This window comes from Ictidomys tridecemlineatus, chromosome 16 (genome assembly GCF_052094955.1).
Source record: "Ictidomys tridecemlineatus isolate mIctTri1 chromosome 16, mIctTri1.hap1, whole genome shotgun sequence".
Classification (NCBI taxonomy): Eukaryota; Metazoa; Chordata; class Mammalia; order Rodentia; family Sciuridae; genus Ictidomys; species Ictidomys tridecemlineatus.
In genome coordinates this window covers 43,369,217-43,386,483 of record NC_135492.1, presented here as the reverse complement: position 1 = coordinate 43,386,483, position 17,267 = coordinate 43,369,217, and the positions used below count along the sequence as shown (strand labels likewise).

Genomic DNA, 17,267 nt, shown 5'->3' with positions numbered 1-17,267 from the left:
CCCAGGGGCACTTAACCACTGAGCCACATCCCCATCACCAACCCTCTTTTTGTGTTTTATTTAGAGATAAGGTACTCATTATCAAAGTACTCATGATAGGGTACTTTCTACTCATGATCCTCCTGCCTCAGCCTCCTGAGCCTCTAGGCTTACAAGTGTACATGACTATGCCTGGCTCCAAAAGCTTAATTTCAACCTTGGCTTGGAGGCTGTTTTGGCTGCATCTTCTTTCTGGACCAGTTTCATCATCTGATTAATAGGAGGCTTGTGCTGAGCCTTCTTTTCATTCTTAGAGTCAAAAGTAGAATGTACATGATTTTGTCCAAGATCACTTTAAGCCTCCATGTGTTTAAAGTATAATGCAAATACTTGTCAGGACAAATGATGAGTTTGAATTTCCTGAACACATTTAACTGAGGCTTGCCATCTGACATTTCTTGGCTGGAATATATGGTGGACTAATTCCTTAATAGTATATATAGATAGTGCCTGAGTTGTGCTCTGAATGAGATTTACGGTCCTCCAAAGTAAATAGTTTTGGTTTTTTTTAAATGGTGCTGGGAATTGAACCCAAGGACATTCTACTACTGAACTACATACTCAGCCCTTGTTATTTTCATTTTGAGACAGGGTATTGCTAAATTGCTCAGTCTGGCCTTGAATTTGTAATCTTCCTTTCTCAGCCTGAGTTGTTGGGTGTGCACTACCTTGCCCAGTTCAAGTACATGATTTCTTTTGGTATCCTGGGCAATTAAAAATCAATCCCACCTGTCTAACCACTGAGCTGCATTATACTTTGTTGCAGCCAAACTCATCTCACTATGTTCCTTGAAATTTTTCCTACATTCTGGCTACTGATCATTCTCCAGTTTGTTTTCTCCTCTCACGTTGATCTTGGCCACAAATCTGTACAGGTGTCAGTTGCTACCTTTCATCAGCCTCTCCTTTACAAATGATGGTTCTTTGGGTCTGACTTTGCTTTGTCATTTTGACTTTTTAATATATTCAAGCATTTTCTCACCTTTTATACTAAACTGGGAGTTCTTTGATGGCAAAATCATTTAGGACTACACTTAATTGAAAAGAACAGAAAATGGATTGTGGATAGCTGACACAAAGTGTTTGCAGGCTGGGGTTGTGGCTCAGTGATAAAGCACTTGTCTAGTATGTGGGAGGCACTGGGTTCGATACTCAGCACCACATAACAATGAATAAATAAAATAAAGATATTAAAAAATGTTGTATCTTTTTTAAAAAAAGAAAGTGTTCGCTTTTTCTCCTGTATCAGGAAATAGGTGGTTGCTGACACCATATCTTTTGATCAATGATACATGAAGTCAGGGACTCTGATTCCAATCATTTTTCTGGTTTACCAGTTTTAAGGAGTTTTCATCTTTTTGCTTATGGCCTAGTGGTGTCAAGAGGACTATAATAGCTCCAGACATCATATTATACACAAGACTGCAGGAAAAGCCATACCAGTGTCTCTCTCTTCCCTCTAACCTCTCTCCATGGGAATAAAAGTTTTCCCAGAATGGTTTCTTGAAATTTTCTACCTGTTCCTTGGGTCATGTGGTCATTCCTACTTGAAAAGAGGCTGAAAGAGGCAAAGAGCTGTCCCCTTTGTCTGTGATCAGCGATAAGCTGTTGTTTGGGACTGTGTACCTGGCCACCCTAAGCAAATTCAGGAATCTATTAGCAATCACCCAAAGGGAGACAACAGTCAGTCTTACCTGAAATGACCTTGACTTTTCACATTTGACCTTACTGTTTCTTCCAAGTATCCTTTCCTTTCCCAGATAGGAAACATCTAATCTGAAATTGAATTTCTTCCATAAAGACCTTGATTCCTCTATTAAGAAAGTATGTCCATTTATTCTCCCCTCTTGGTTTGTAAAGTATATAAGGAGAAGAACACTGTTTCATCATTTACCTTGAACTACTGGAAAATGAAATTTACTGCACTACTCTGCAGTTAAGTTTGTGGTTTGGGGTAAGTAATTTGAAGATTCCCGTTTCCTCTTACCTCCCTGGGTGGGATGGCCCTCAAATGTATTGGTACATATAAAGCACTTAAAATGGTATGTGATGTATAGTCTGAACTGGGTAAGAGCCAATCCATCCCCTGTGGTTGGTGTCACTGTTCAACTATCTGTTGTTTTAATAGTTATCTCTCTTAGTTCTTCTGCTTATGTAGTTCCTTTTAGAGCAAATCCTACAGAGGAACAGGAGATTGAGCTTATGGGCAGAGTGCTTTCCTAGCATGGGTTCAATTCCCAGTAACACAGTCCTGAAGAACCTTGCACATCCTGGTCTCAATATTTGGAGCACTGAATTGGTGTATACAAATGCCTAATCATCAGTAGAAGAGTTTTGTATGGAGGCTCTTCCAGGATTGTGATGCAAACTGTAAATTGTTTGCTCTTGCCTCTGCTTTTTAGATGATGAATGCATAAGTGCTTGAGAGAGAAGTATTTGATTGGAAACAATCTGTGTGCTGATTCTTAAGGTTCCACTGGCTCAGACAGATTGCTTCCTACCCTGGGCAGACAGAAAACTGAGCAGTTTTTACCTCCATATCAAGAAGCAAATTGATTTTGGGGGGACTCAAATTCTTGCCATTATCTCAGCAGCTTGTATCTTCTCCAGCCACTTAAAGTGGATTTTCTCAGCCAAAGCTGAGATACCATGAATAGAGTTGTCATGTCTGACATGGTGCTCATTTGAAACATTTATACTGAGACTGTCCAGTTCCATGTGTTTGCACCCCACAGAAGTGTGAATTAATTGGGCAATAGCAAGACCAACAGAAAAAGTGAAACTCCAAGCACATTTCACAGGCAAATTAAATGCCCTCAAAAGGTAGACTTGTAAAATTTTGCTTTTGGAAAAAATACTTCCTCAAATACAGCTTATTTACACACTGTGGTGATCAAATAGCATCAGAATTGTCACAGAGGGCAAACTGAATTCACTATGAGAGACTAAACTGGAATAGAGAATGAATTTGCATTCAATGGGAAAATAGCTTGGTATGCAAATATGTGCTTAGTTATCATTATTAAAAATATTTTTGAGAACTGATATATGAATATCATTGAGAACTGATTCATGAGCACAAGGTGTGCACGTGTATATGGTGTGTATCATTTCATTCCTTGTTGGACACACAGGACACAGCATTTTCTCAGTGACACGTTTCTGGCATCGCATCATTGGTCTGAACTGAATGCCCCAGTTGAAGTCATCTACATACAATATAAGTGATTTTTTAAACTTGACACATTCTCTTATGGCTCTGATGCAAATGTGGTGATTATCTTCATAGCAGGTACAACCCAAGCCTTCCAAGAGCAGATCAAAACAGCATGTTTATGTCTATTCCTGTTTTTCAATCTTCTTTGTCTTTTGTGTTTTAGCTTTATGAACATGTTCATTCCCATTATCACGTTAATAGCCTATTTCCCCCTTCTGTAGAATTGTTTGATTTTGCTCACCTGTGGGCAGTTCTCTGCAGAATCCAGACGCTCACCCTTTCTTACAATCATGGAACACCACGCATCAGTTCTCACGGTGAGCTCTCCATCCCAGAGTACAGACTGCCCCTCCACTAATCACATCTCCAAATGGAGTTTGCTCTCATTTGCTTAATCACTCAGCTGTAATTGAATCCTGATGGGAAGTTGGGTTTCCATCCAGAATGATTTCCCTTCTGCTGAGAAGGTGGTGAAATAGCCATTTCTCCTCAGCAGCCCTAGGACAGTTTGCAGATGGTGTCATTCCTCCCTATTACATAATGCCATCCAGACTTGGAGGAATAATAGCATGGAGGCAGTAGTGGCTATTTCCCAGAGAAACCTTCCCTGTTGCCTTCTCTCTGCATCTCTGTGTACTTTATAACAAAGCATAATGATCCATCCCCTTCCTTCCATTTCACCATCCTAAGAGCTCTCTAAAAATGTTTGGCTAGAATATGCACACAAATTCTACTACCAGGACTGGTTCCAACTTACATGGAGGCAACTAAGCCAGTATTTCTCAAAACTAACTCCCACTCCTGGCCACCTTAGCTGTTGCACCTAGTCCAGCGGTTCTCAAAGTGAAGTTGCCCAGACCAGCAGCATCAGCTCCACATCAGGGATTAAGTTGCAGCATAGATCATTTGGGGAGAGACACATACTCAAACCATAGCATACTATGCAATCTTCTGTTTCGAAAACTTGAGTTTATTCTGGTTTCTGACTCTGAGCACCACATGACTCATTGCAGCTTTATCCCTTTGCTTATATTTAAACTTTTTCTGACCATGAGAAACCTGGCTTCCATTATCTGCAATTGACTTTTTCATCTCAGGTATGGAAAAATGCATTTAGTAATAATTCCCATTCTTGAATGAACCAACAGTTACTGAGTGTTTGTTGAGTAGTGTTACGATTTACATATGAGGTGTCCCCCAAAATCTCCTGTGTGAGATGATGCAGGAAACTTTAGAGGTGAAGTGATTGGGTAATGACAATCTAAATAGTAGATTAGATTTCTCTAATTTTCTCTGATGGGAAATCACTGGATGATGACTGAAGGAAAGTAGATTATGGCTGGAGGAGGTAGGTGACAGGGAGGGTAGGGGCCGTGACTTTAAAATATATTTTTTTCCTTGGTGGGCACAGCTATGTGTACTTCCTGGTGGCCATGTTCTGAGCTGCTTTCCTCTGCCACACCCTCCTGACATGATGTTGTGCCTCACCTTGGGCACAGAATAATGTTTGGCAGTAATGACAAAGCTGATAAAAAAAAATAAAATTCTCTTATGAAGTAGTATTCTCTTCATTTTTTAATGTTGAATGATTACTTCTAGTTTTAGTGATTAATAAAGTTGCTATAAACGTGTGCATTCATTTTTGTATAAATAGAGGTATTCAATTCACTAGACCAAAAGCCCAGGATAGAAATTGTATATAATAACTTTCTAATGAGTGACTTAAATTCTCCTACTAGCAATAAATGAACATTCCTGTTTCTCTCTATCTTCTCCAGCATTTAGTCTTGTTAGTTTGTTGTTTTTTACTATTCTATTCAAATATGTAAATAATGGTATATCACTGTTTTTTTATTTGATTGTTTTTAGCTATATATGATAGTAGAATCATTGTGATACAAAAATACAAGCATATATTTTATCTTATTCTAATTAGGACCATTTTCTTGTGAATATACATTATTATGGGATTCAGTTATGTCAGATTCATTCTGCTATCGTTCCTATTTCTATTCATTTTTATTTTCCATTTCTTCATGAAATAGTTTATCAAGTATGTTTTGTAGTGCTGGATTTCTAGTTGTGTACTCTTTTAACTTTTGCTTATTGTGGAAGGTATTTTGCTCTATCTTTCAATGTAAAGCTTAATTTTGCTGGATATAGTATTCTTGGTTGACATCCATTCTCTTTCAGAGTTTGGTATATTTTATTCCTAGACCACCTAGCTTTTAGGGTCTGGGAAGGAAAAATCAGCTAAGGTCTGAATTGAGTTACCATTAAACATGACCATTTGTTTTTCTTTACCAGCCTTTAAAACTCTATTGTAGGCATATTCATAACGTATATTGGACTGGGTCTGTGGTAATTTTGTATATTTGGAGTCCTGTATGCCTCCTGTATTTGATTTTCCACTTTAGGTATGGGAAATTTTCTGATATTACTTCATTGAAAAGATTGTACATTCTTTAGTTTATATTTCAGAGACTTCATCTAGCCTCGTGTATCTTAAATTTGGCCTTTTCATATTATCTCATATTTCTTGAAAATTCTATACATGGGTTCTTTTTTTTTTTAAAAAAAACTTTCTTATAGCTTTATTTTTGATTTTTTTTTTTAATGTGCTGCTGAGGATTTAACCCAGTGCCTCACATGTGCTAGGTAAGTCTCTACCATTGAGCCACAACCCGAGCCCTGTTCATGGGTTCTTAACATCATTTCTCCATGGTCAGCTTTATTTCCAAGCTTACATGTTTTGTCTTTGTTGCCTGAAACTACATCTTCCAAGTGGTCTATCCAATTGGTGATTATTTTCATTGAATTTTTAATTTTTTAATTGATTACTTAATTTAGAGGATTTTTGATTCTTATTCAGAATCTCTATCTCCTTATTTAAGTAATCTTTCACTTCTTGTACTTTCTCCCTGATTTTATTCCTTAAGTCATATTTTACCTTGTAGATCAGTTTGACAATGAACTTTCTAAATTTTATGACATTTCCTCCATTGTGGTGTAAAGGGAGTTCTGTTGTTGAGGTATTATGTGTTATATGGGATGGTTTGTTCCTTTGCTTTTTCATATTATCTGTGTGTCTACCCATCTATCTGGATGGTTTTGAAGCAGCAGAGTTTTTACCCTGTGAGCTTTTCATGTCCCTGTATATTACTAGTATCTCCCCGATTTTGGGGGGGGGTAACCTAATAATAGCAACAACCTATGCAAACAATATATAGCAATAGACTAGGTACTTCATTCCTATTATGTCTACAATGGTGCAATCAGCAATTTTCATTGGTAAAAGCAATAGATAATCAAAAATTATGACTGGCATAAAATCAAGTAATCAGTGTTGTCTATGTATCCCACCACATTAATTATTGCTATAACAATGGTGGTGGGACTTAAGTTATATAAACCAATTACTGTTAAGAGTTTTAAGGATAGGGGCTGGGGTTGTGGCTTAGTGGTAGAGCGCTTGCCTACACATGTGAGGCCCTGGATTCGATCAGCACCACATTAAAACTTTTTTTTTCCTTTTTATTTTTAAAGGATTTAAAGTTGATTAAGAAGAAGTGAGATAGGAAGATAGAAAGGTGTTTGCAATTTGAAGAGATCAATAGGGCAAATGCAGCAGTAAATGTAGATGTGTTGGTTATGAGGAAGGAGAAAAAAATAAGTAAAATAATAAGGAAGAGTTAAAGAGAATAGTAAAATTTGGCTGTTAGCCAAAAGGGAAACAAGGGAAATAGAGTAGTGAAAAAGACTATATAGAAAGCAGATCAAGGGAAAATAATTACCTTCAAAAAATTGGGGGGAGGTGTTGCGGGGGGACTGAGTACTGAGCACTGTCACACCCACCCTTCAAATTCCTGACCCACTGTAACTGGCCTTGTGAGGATGCTAAGTGACAGACTCAAAGGGCAAAATGTTCTCGACTCAGTTGAGTCTTGGCAGGCTCAGGTCAGATTGCGCGGTGTCAGCCGGGAACTCCCAGGTCCCAGTTCCCAGATCCCCTTGCGCCACTGCACACAGTGTCCAAGATGGCTCCGGCCTCAGCTCCCTGCAGACAATTGGTAAACTTGGGGCTTCTTTTGTGGGCCTGTTTAATGAGTTGGACAGCCTCTGGATTGGCTACGACAGGTTACCCCTTCAGTCTCAGGATTTTCTGTGCTAAGTCTGTGATATTTCTCAGCTTTGTCTGTCTCGTGTGGTAATTCCACTGCTCCCGCAAGCAGTTTCTTGAATTTTGTCTCTTTTCCTTGTTTAATGGACCCAAACTTGGTATTTTTCTAAGGTTCTCTGTCCAATATTGAATGTTAGTGAAATTCCTTTTCACTCACGTAGGGGAGAAACAGTATCCACGCGGTTTGTGTCCCCGGTAGCCAAGTTGTGAGAAACGCTGCTTCATTCTAGTCCGCCATTTTCTTTTTCCTCCCTCTACCTTTGGTTTTATCAACATTTCTCCGGAGTGGTATGGTACTGTTATGGGGAGCCGCTTCAGAAAACACTCTAAGTCCGAATTCAAATCAAAGAGAGCTTCATTTACCTGGCCAGGCTCTGAAACCTACCCACAGAGATTGAGGCGCTGTGGGAGAACAGCAGTTTCTTAGCCTGTGGCTTGGGAATTTAAGGACAAAAACCGTAACTCAGGGACTTGGTATCCTTAGCGTCATGCAACCAAGTCAGTCATAGAAGCTAACACAGCAATTTACACAGCTACTCAAGACAGTCACATCTTGGAGTTGAGCAGGTTTTAGACGACCATATCCTGAGTTTGAGCAGGTGGTTAGCAGGGGTGAGAATCTACTTCAAAGTCTTGGGTCACCAAGACCACTATATCCTAGGTTGAGTACATATTTGTGGGGTACAAAGTACAGAAAACAATATATTATAAGAACAGCTTTCATTTCAGTTTCTCAGAAATAGCTCTTGTAACACTTTTTTATAGAGGGCAGCCAAATGGAATCTTAGGCCTTTCTATGACAGTTCTTGCTTTATAATTCTTATCTCACTTATCAAAATATATCTATAATATATATTTTTTCACTAATCGATAACCTATAACTTACTCTCATTGATTGTAATAGTTAACACCACAATAGAACAACTTATTATATGCTCATTTATCATGTTTGTATCTTTTTTTTAAAAAAGTATGAATTGAGATATTTGCCTGTTTTCTTCTTTGTTTTTGTTGGTTTATTTGTATATTCTGGATGCAAATCCAGTATCAGATATGTGATTTTTATCCTGGTCTGTCTCATGTTTTATTAACACCATATATATGGTACATATTAATGCCATTAATATAACATGTATATATTTTAGTTGTAGATGGACATAAAACCTTTATTTTATTTATTTTTATGTGATGCTGAAGATCAAATCCAGTGCCTCACACATGTTAGGCAAGCGCTCTGCCACTGAGCTACAGCTGCAGCTTTTCATACTGTCTTTTTGCAGAAAAATGTTTTAAATCTTCACAACACCCAATGTCTTTTTTTCTTTAGAGATTGTATTTTTGATGTCAGATCCCAAAATTGGTTATATAGATTCCCTTTTTGTTCTAAGTTTTCTAGCTTTGTGTTTTACAATTGGATATATCATCAATTTAGAGTTAATTTTTGTATAGATTATTAGGTATTTGTCAAGATTCATTATTTCTGAATGTGAATAGCCATTTCAGCATCATATGATGAACAGTCTTTTTTTCTTTTAATTTCCTTTGTAACTTTCCTCACTGTCAGCTGATGGTAGCTGTTCTGGTATATTTCTGAGTCTGTTTTCTCCTATTCACCTAAGTGTCTATAATTTCATCAATACTGTCTTTTGAATATTGTAGGTTTTTTTTTTTAAGAGAGAATTTTAATGTTTATTTTTTAGTTTTCGACAGACACAACATCTTTGTTTGTATGTAGTGCTGAGGATCCAACCCGGGCCGCACGCATGCCAGACGAGCGCGCTACCGCTTGAGCCACATCCCCAGCCCCTGAATATTGTAGGTTTATATGAAGTCTTGGACTTGGTTCTGTGAGACTCCAGTTTTGTTCTTTTTAGTTATTTTGTAGTACTAAGTATGGAATCCAGGGTGTTGAGCTGTATCTCTAGTTACTTTATTTTTTATTTTGAGACAGGATCTCACTAAGTTGCTGAGGTTGCCCTCAAACTTGTGATCTTGTCTCAGCTCCTGAGTTGCAGGGATTATAGAAACGAACAGCCATGTGGCTTCCAATTTTGTTTTTTCAGAATTTTTTCTGCTAGTCTAGTTCTTTTGCGTTTTCATATAAATGTAGAGTTAACTGTTAAAATTAACACAGATTAGAAAGTTCATTGAGATTTTGTGTTGTACTTAACGACATTGACATTTGGGAGATTTTCAGTTTGCAAATTCTCCACACTTTTATATATAAGGACTCCATGGTTTTGGTGGTAGTGTTTGTGAATGGCATTGTTTTTAATTTATAATGTAAACTGATCATTGGTAATGTAGGTACCTGATTGACTTTTGTATGTTGAGTTCATATCCTGCCACCTTGCTTGATTCTAGTATTTGATGGAGATGTTTGGTTGGGAGTGGGGGGGGGGAGTCAGTGATTTCTATAAAATTGTCATCTGCAAATGGAAAAAACTTTATTTTTTCGCTCTGTAAACTTTGTACTTTTTGTTTTCCTCATCCAATACAATGTTAGGTAAGGTTATCCTCTCCAACTAACCTTAGTTAGGTAACTTAGTTCTCTTACTATTAATTATGATTCTGCCTATGGGCTTTTTGTAGAAGGATGTTACACTAAAAAATTTTACTTTTAACCTTAATTTATGGTTTTTACTTTGAATAGTAAATTTTGTATGGTACTTTTTCTGCATGTATTGAGAAGATTATGTGGGTTTTCTTAATCTGACAACTTGTGAGTTATAATCATTGATTTTTTTCAAATCATGAATCAGCCTTATCTTCCTTGGATGAAACATGCTCAGTCATAATGTGTTACAATTTCTTTGTATGTTTCTGGATTTGTTGATATTTTCAAGGACTTTAGCACATAAGCACATGAATAAAATTGATCTGAATTTTTCTTTTTTAAAAAAAATTAATTGATTTTATTTCATCAAATTGCATATTTTTTGAGTTTGGGCATTTTTGTTTTAGAACATTAGGAATGTACAAAGAATTTTATAAATTAAGAAACTTTGCTGAAATACAGGATCTGAAGATAAATTTAAAAATGTTTTCTGAAAGTAATCAAGAATATCAAGTAATATTACTTGATATTCTTCTGGCCAATTCAAAATACCAACATGTCTCTCATATTCACCAAAGTATGTTGGTCACTTTTACTCTTTGCCTCTTACCAGTTATTGGCATGATAAAACAGATCAACTACTTTAATATTTCTGAAATTTCTTTTTTTATATTTATTTTTTAGTTGACACAACACCTTTATTTCACTTGTTTATTTTTGTATGTGGTGCTGAGGATCTAACCCAGGGTCTCGCACATGTGAGGCATGCGCTCTACCGCTGAGCCACAACCCCAGCCCCTAAAATTTCTTTTTAAACACTTTTGTCTCCAAAAATTGAGTTGCTAAGTTTAGAACTTTCGCAGTTCATACCAATTTATATAACAAGGTATCCACTACTCGAACAAAGTGATAGTCTTTTGCATCTCTAAAAATAAAGGAAACTTATTAGATGAAGGTCTTTATCCCTCTGTAAGTTAAACTTACATAAACTTAGTTTTTCTCTTTTCTGTATACCAATTGTGCAAATTATGAAATGAGTTTACTATTTGAATAGTTATATCCCTTATGTGTAATAAAGGAAATGGAGTTCAGGCCTTTTACATATTAGAGTAAATCTTACCGAGCCTATCAATTTATATTAATTTACTTTCCGTATTTAATGGTCAAATATACCTTCGAAATTCTTATTTAGAATTTAGCAAACATCGAACAACTAAAATTAATTTGGAGCCACACACATTTTGCTGGGAAAACATTCATCAAAGTACTCGGGGACCTCTTCATAATTTAAGGTATCTCTTGCTGCAGTGGTGGGAGACAGGACCTGGTGATGGGTCTTAGCCATATCTTCAGTGACAGGTTTGAGGTTGATATTGGTAGTAAAGTTCTCTGGGAACTTCTCCAGTTCCTGCTAGTGTAACTGCTCCATTTTTCTTTTGGGGTATACTGTGTCTAGGGACACAGTTTTTTCCTTGTCACTTCTGGTGGCCTAGTTCCTTGTGCCCCAAAATCTTATTTTCTCAAGATGGTCACATTTTTATCAGCTGGTGCTCATCTCTGGGTCCTCCATGATGTAGAATAGCAGGTGTGAATCCAGGTTTGTTGGCAGCTATAATATTGGCTCAAGCAAGCCACCTAGCAGGCCACAGATCTTTAGTCTGCCCTGGCCACTGCACTCTATTACTGTATTTCACTTTATTATGTAAACATTGTCTATTTTAGTTATTTCTTAATTCTGAACTCATGGAATGATTTATGCTTTTCTATTTCCTGAGATTATTTCTTCCTTCATTGTTTGGTAGACTTTATGAATGGAACCATCTGAGTCTGAATCTTCTTTTGGAAGTTTTTTTTTTTTTTAATTCAAACTGAATTTGGTATTTTTAATTTATACCAGGATTCTACATACATATTTTTTCTTCATCTAGTTATGAAAATTTGTGTTTCAGAGTTCTTAATTTTACATAGCTGAATTCATTGGCATAAAGTTATTTGTAATACCCTCTTATTAGTTTTTAATATCCATGGGTAAATTCGACAGTATTATGTTTCATTCCTCATTCAGTCATTTGCCATCCCTCCCGTTTTGATCATCCTGTCAAGATGTGTAAATTTTTACTGATCCTAACAAAATGGTAACTTTTGATTTCATTGTTTTTATTTTTTTCTGCTTTCGAATTCATTGACTTTTGCTTTAATTTTTATTGTTTCTTTCTGCCTTCTGTGGGTATTTATTCACCCTTTCTCTTGAAGAAGTTTAGGTTGCTGATTTCAGGTTTTCTAAGATATGTGAATAATGGTGATTTCCTTCTGAACACTGCTTTACCTATAATCTATGAATTTGATAAGTTGCGGTTTCATTTTCAGTTCAGTGTTTTTAAATTTTCTTGGGCACTTTATTTTGGACTTGGGGGTCATTTAAAAGTATGCTGTTTAATTTCCAAGTATTTAAATTTTTCTGTTACCTTTTTTATTAATTTCTTCTGTGACCCTGTTATGGTCTGAGAACATACTTTGTATGATTTCTGTGCTTTCTAATTTTAAGGTCCCCCCCCCCCAATAATGGCCCTTATATAATGGTCTGTCACAGTAAATGTTCCATTTATACTTGAAAAGAGCCTGGGCTGTTCTGTGGTTATGTGGATTGCTCTAGAGATGTCAGTTAAGTCAAGTTGATTGATAGTATTATTAGCAATATTTTGAAGCAGGACAACAGATAATTTCAGGCACTCTGCAGGTTGAGGGCCACTTAAAACTAACACTAATTGACAGTAAAGTGTAATAAATGCTCAATTTGGAGTTCAGGTTCATATTTCCTGTGTTTATGGATACCTAGTAACATACAACCAATTGTTTCTGCAAAGTGTAAACTTGCTAACTATAGCCGTCTGTAGAGTAAGACATTTTTCTTGTCCGTACCTCTAAGTCTTCTGCCCCTTGAATGACTTTATAGTCTTTTCCACAAATATACTCTTCACCTTTCACCCACACTTGCCTTTCTTAAAGTGTGTTTTACAAAATGTTACAATCTGAAACAATCACTAAGCAGGAGGTGGAACAGGAAGAAGTTTACCAATTGCTTAGTAACCTATTGAATATTTTTCCACCTTAAAATCCATAATATCAATTTTTATCATAATTACTCTATGAAGTATGGAGTAAAAAAAAATCCTTTAGTCCACCTTTTCCAGAAGATAAAATATGTAATAGTAAGTACCTTATAAGAGTTTTAAGAGGATAAAATGAGATAGCATAAGATAAATATGTAAAAATGGTGTGTGTACTATGATATATAGTAGTTGATATTCTTGCTTTCCTTTTAGATTTATTTCACTGGAACTGAGTTTTGAAAATTGAGATTGGTGTGAAAGGAAAAAATTTACTGAGAATCCCCAAACTGGAAAATTCAGAAAAACATGAGCTTTAGGTGTTCCATTTTCTTTATTATTTTAGTGTAACATATCACCTTCTCCCACCTGCCCACCTTATCTGCCACTGTTTGCTTGTCTACTCAGAATTAACATCACTGGTATTCTTAGGTATAATTAGACATTTACAAGTGCATTGCAGAGAGTGAGGTTTACAGCCCGATGACAAGTACATGAACTATGAGCAATAGACAGCATCTTGTCTTTTGCCTTCCAAAGCCATGTACGTCACCAGGGAAGTGCTGTGAAATTAGGATTCTCTCCTTCCCATTTACCTTCCCTGGTTCCTTTTGTATCTCTGTGGGAACTTTATTGACACTCTGCTTTCTTCTCTTGAACAGGTGGGCTCTGCATTGCCCAGTCCGTGAGAATACCCCAAGAGCGCAAAGACAGGACCATTGACTTTGATAGGATTATCAAACAGCTCCTGGACACCCCCAACTCCAGGGCCGTCGTGATTTTTGCCAACGATGAGGATATAAAGTAAGGATTATTGGTGAAATATGTTCATATGCATGTTGCGGCTATAGGAGACAGAAAGACCAGGATGCTGACTGAAAGAGAAAACACAGCATAGTATCAAAGCCGTAATGATTCAGTGGCAATATCTGTGTGTGCTTTCTATTCCCTCACAGGGAGCTGTACTTTCCCATGGATATAGCACCTTGTTCGTGTTCTGTCTTTTCTATTAGAAAATAAATGTATTCAGTTATTAAAAAGAAGAAAAAACACTAAACTTTTTAAAGCATATCCAGATATAGTAGGTTTATATCTAAAGAATGTGCTGTTAATGTTAATAAAGTCTTAAAAGTCTAGTTTATTGGCAATGCCTTAAACTCTTATGTTCAGAACAAAACTTATCCAATCTGTGGATTCCTGAATCCCCTTTTTCCTTCTCATGTCTTTATTCCCTCTCCCTCAGTCTACACAAAGCTACTTATAATCTTCCCTTTTCCCCTAATTCCTTGGATTTATAGGCAAACCATGTAAAGCCGGTCTTTCTAGAACATGATGTCCCCTGCTTCCTTTGCTAATCACTCCCAATCTTGTCCAGGATCTATTTTAATCTTTATAGAATAAATGGTAATTATACCTGATTCAAAAGTAAAATAACTCTGTAAGTATCCACGCTAGAAAGTAAAATATAATTTATCTTGTCTCTTAGTTCTTGTTAGATCATTCTAGCCTCTTATTAGATCATTCTTAGAGAACTGTGTTTGTGCTTATGTTCCTGTTTTAAATATAATACATGTACTACCTGTACCTATTCTGCACCTTGAATGTCTTTGCTCAGGCTTTTTTCACTGAGGATCTCAGTACCTGATAGATGTAGTCTTTTGAATAGCCATGCAGAATTTTATTTTACATATATAATTAACTTATCTAAGTGTCCCTTTGTTAGTGACATTTAAGTTTGATTATAGACTTTAATATACAAATCTATTAACATGTAAACATTGATGTATTATATACCTTGTTCAGGAATAATATGATACAAAAATATTATATATTTATCTTACAAAGAATTATAAGATAGCCAGGTGCAGTGGTGCCTGCTTATGATCCCAGCAGCTTGGGAGGCTAAGGCAGGAGGATCACAAGTTCAAGGCCAGCTTCAGCAACTTAGGCCCAGGCCCTTAGCTATTCAACAAGACCCTGTTTCTAAATAAAAATATTAAAAAGGGTTGGGGATTAGGCTCAATAGTTAAGCACTCCTGGGATCAATCCCTGGGACCTAAATAAATAAATAAAAATAAGATAAAGTCCTTGAAATGAAAGTACTAGGATAAAGATGTGTTCCTTAAAATACTGTCTCCTAGAGACATGCCAGTTTTTGATTCAATGATGTGAAAGAACTTGTTTAAATCATTGTCTATCTGGTAGTTCAAAATTATATATCATTGAATGTGAAGGCAAATATCTTTTATTGGGTAAAGTTGTAGTGCTCAAGGCCTGGGTTGTAACTCATTGGTAGAAGGCTTATCATGCACCTGTGAGACCGTTTGTTTAATCCACAGGAAAACAAAAATAATAAAAAAAAAGGGCCAGGCCATGATCACAGTTTGTTTGGATCTATGCATTGCCAGTAACCAGACTTTGTACCTTCATCTGCCCCTGCTCTGCTGTCTATGTAGTCTATGTACTACCCATAAATCCATCCTGGTACAAACCTCTGATTGCAGGTGGACAACAGGGCTGAGACATGGAAAAGTATTAAACTTGAATCTGAGAATATTTAACTACTTCAATGGGCACTGTCCCACTTCGGGCAAGTTCCTCCCAATAAGTCCCAATTTCTCAAGTCCTCAGTTTTCCCATCAATACAATGAAAATACTTTTAAGGGGTTTTTTTGCATTTTCTTCCTCCCAGGTCTTCTTACCTTCTCTTCCACCTACCTAGAATGCATTTCCTTCCCTTTTTTATCCCTAGTGCCAGCTCTAGTGTTGTTTTGTCATGGAGATCATGGAACAGAGTAGCTTAGAAAATTCATTATAATACTTGAGTTTATGCCAGTAGTGCAGTGTTATAGCATTGTGTGGCTAAATTAATGTCAGTATTCTCCAGTAATCTGTAATCCTTATTAGCATAGAGATAATGCTTCCCTTGACTGATTTTTGTATTTTTAATACCTGTGCTAGTACACAGGCCATAGTTGATTGTCAGTGAGTGGCATTGGATACATGAAAGAAATACATAGTCTTATGCCAGAACTTCATGATTGGAAGCACAAACTTTTCTTTCTGAACTACACAATTATTTAAAATGTCCCACTTCAGCATTTTAGACCTCACACCCAATTCTCCACCCCAAATTCATCTCCGTCATAGCATTTATTCATTTTGCCTTTTCTCTTTCTGATGAACCAATATCTGTTCTTCAAAGTCTCTTTCATACATGCTAGGGAAATGTTTCTGATTACGCTTAAATATATTCTCTCTCTCCTTAGAAAATGCTGGTTGTGTTGTTCTTAGGATATTTTCTTCTTCAATCAATGTTTTAGTTATTTTTGAAATTCTGTGTTTGTAATTACTATACTTGTCTTTGGGCTACACTTTTTTTTCCCCATGCTACTAATAATAACCTCCTTAATTATCTCAACTCCTTCCCATACCTATTTCACACATTTTTAAAACTTGTATCATATTGGTAAGGCATGGCCTTATGTTTATTTTAAATGCACTCAGCACATACAAAATGTACTACTGATAGATCTGTTGATTGATTAGTTCTAATATGTTTGATCTGTAGGTAGCATATTTATTTTGGATGTAGAATGAATGTAGTTTACTTAATAATTATGTTCATTCTTTCAATGTTCTGGTCTGTGCACTGAGTGTTACTGGATATTGTGATTTATTGTAATGACTGCAATCATAGTTTTTGAGCATGGTGATAAAAGTGGAATACATATATATTTCTTCCAAAATGTGATCTTAGAAGCACGGGTGTCTGAAGAGTACAGATCACCTACAATGTTTGTTATTTCTTGTTTCGGAAGCTTTACACTGTAGATGGGAGATTTTGAGATTTCTTGGAACATTAACTTCAAATACTTGGTCTGAGAATAGCAGTGAGAAGACATTAGTATCTAGATTCTGAAGCTAAGTGTTAAATCATTCAGAGTATTGATCATTTGGATTTTAGGCAACAGTGAATCTTTTTCTGAAATACTGTTCTGATTATAAAAGTAACGTTCCCATTGTAGATCCATTGGAAAATAAAACTTTTTTTTTCCTTCTGTACCAGAGATTGAAGCCAGAGGCTCCTACTCTCTGAGCCACATCTCTAACCCATTTTAGTTTTTGAGACAGTATCTCACTAAATTGCACCACCATGGGCCTATT

General features: G+C 36.3%; 1 protein-coding gene across 9 annotated transcripts in view; it reads left to right on the top strand.

Moving 5' to 3' along the window:
• The window catches only part of Grm7 (glutamate metabotropic receptor 7), an 825,658-nt gene that overhangs the window by 420,830 nt on the left and 387,561 nt on the right, over positions 1-17,267 (top strand). For all 9 annotated transcript variants that reach the window (XM_078033535.1, XM_078033532.1, XM_078033530.1 and 6 more), the window contains exon 3: positions 13,763-13,904. In XM_078033535.1, coding sequence (XP_077889661.1) covers positions 13,763-13,904 — 142 coding nt within the window. The remainder of the gene's footprint in view (positions 1-13,762; positions 13,905-17,267) is intronic.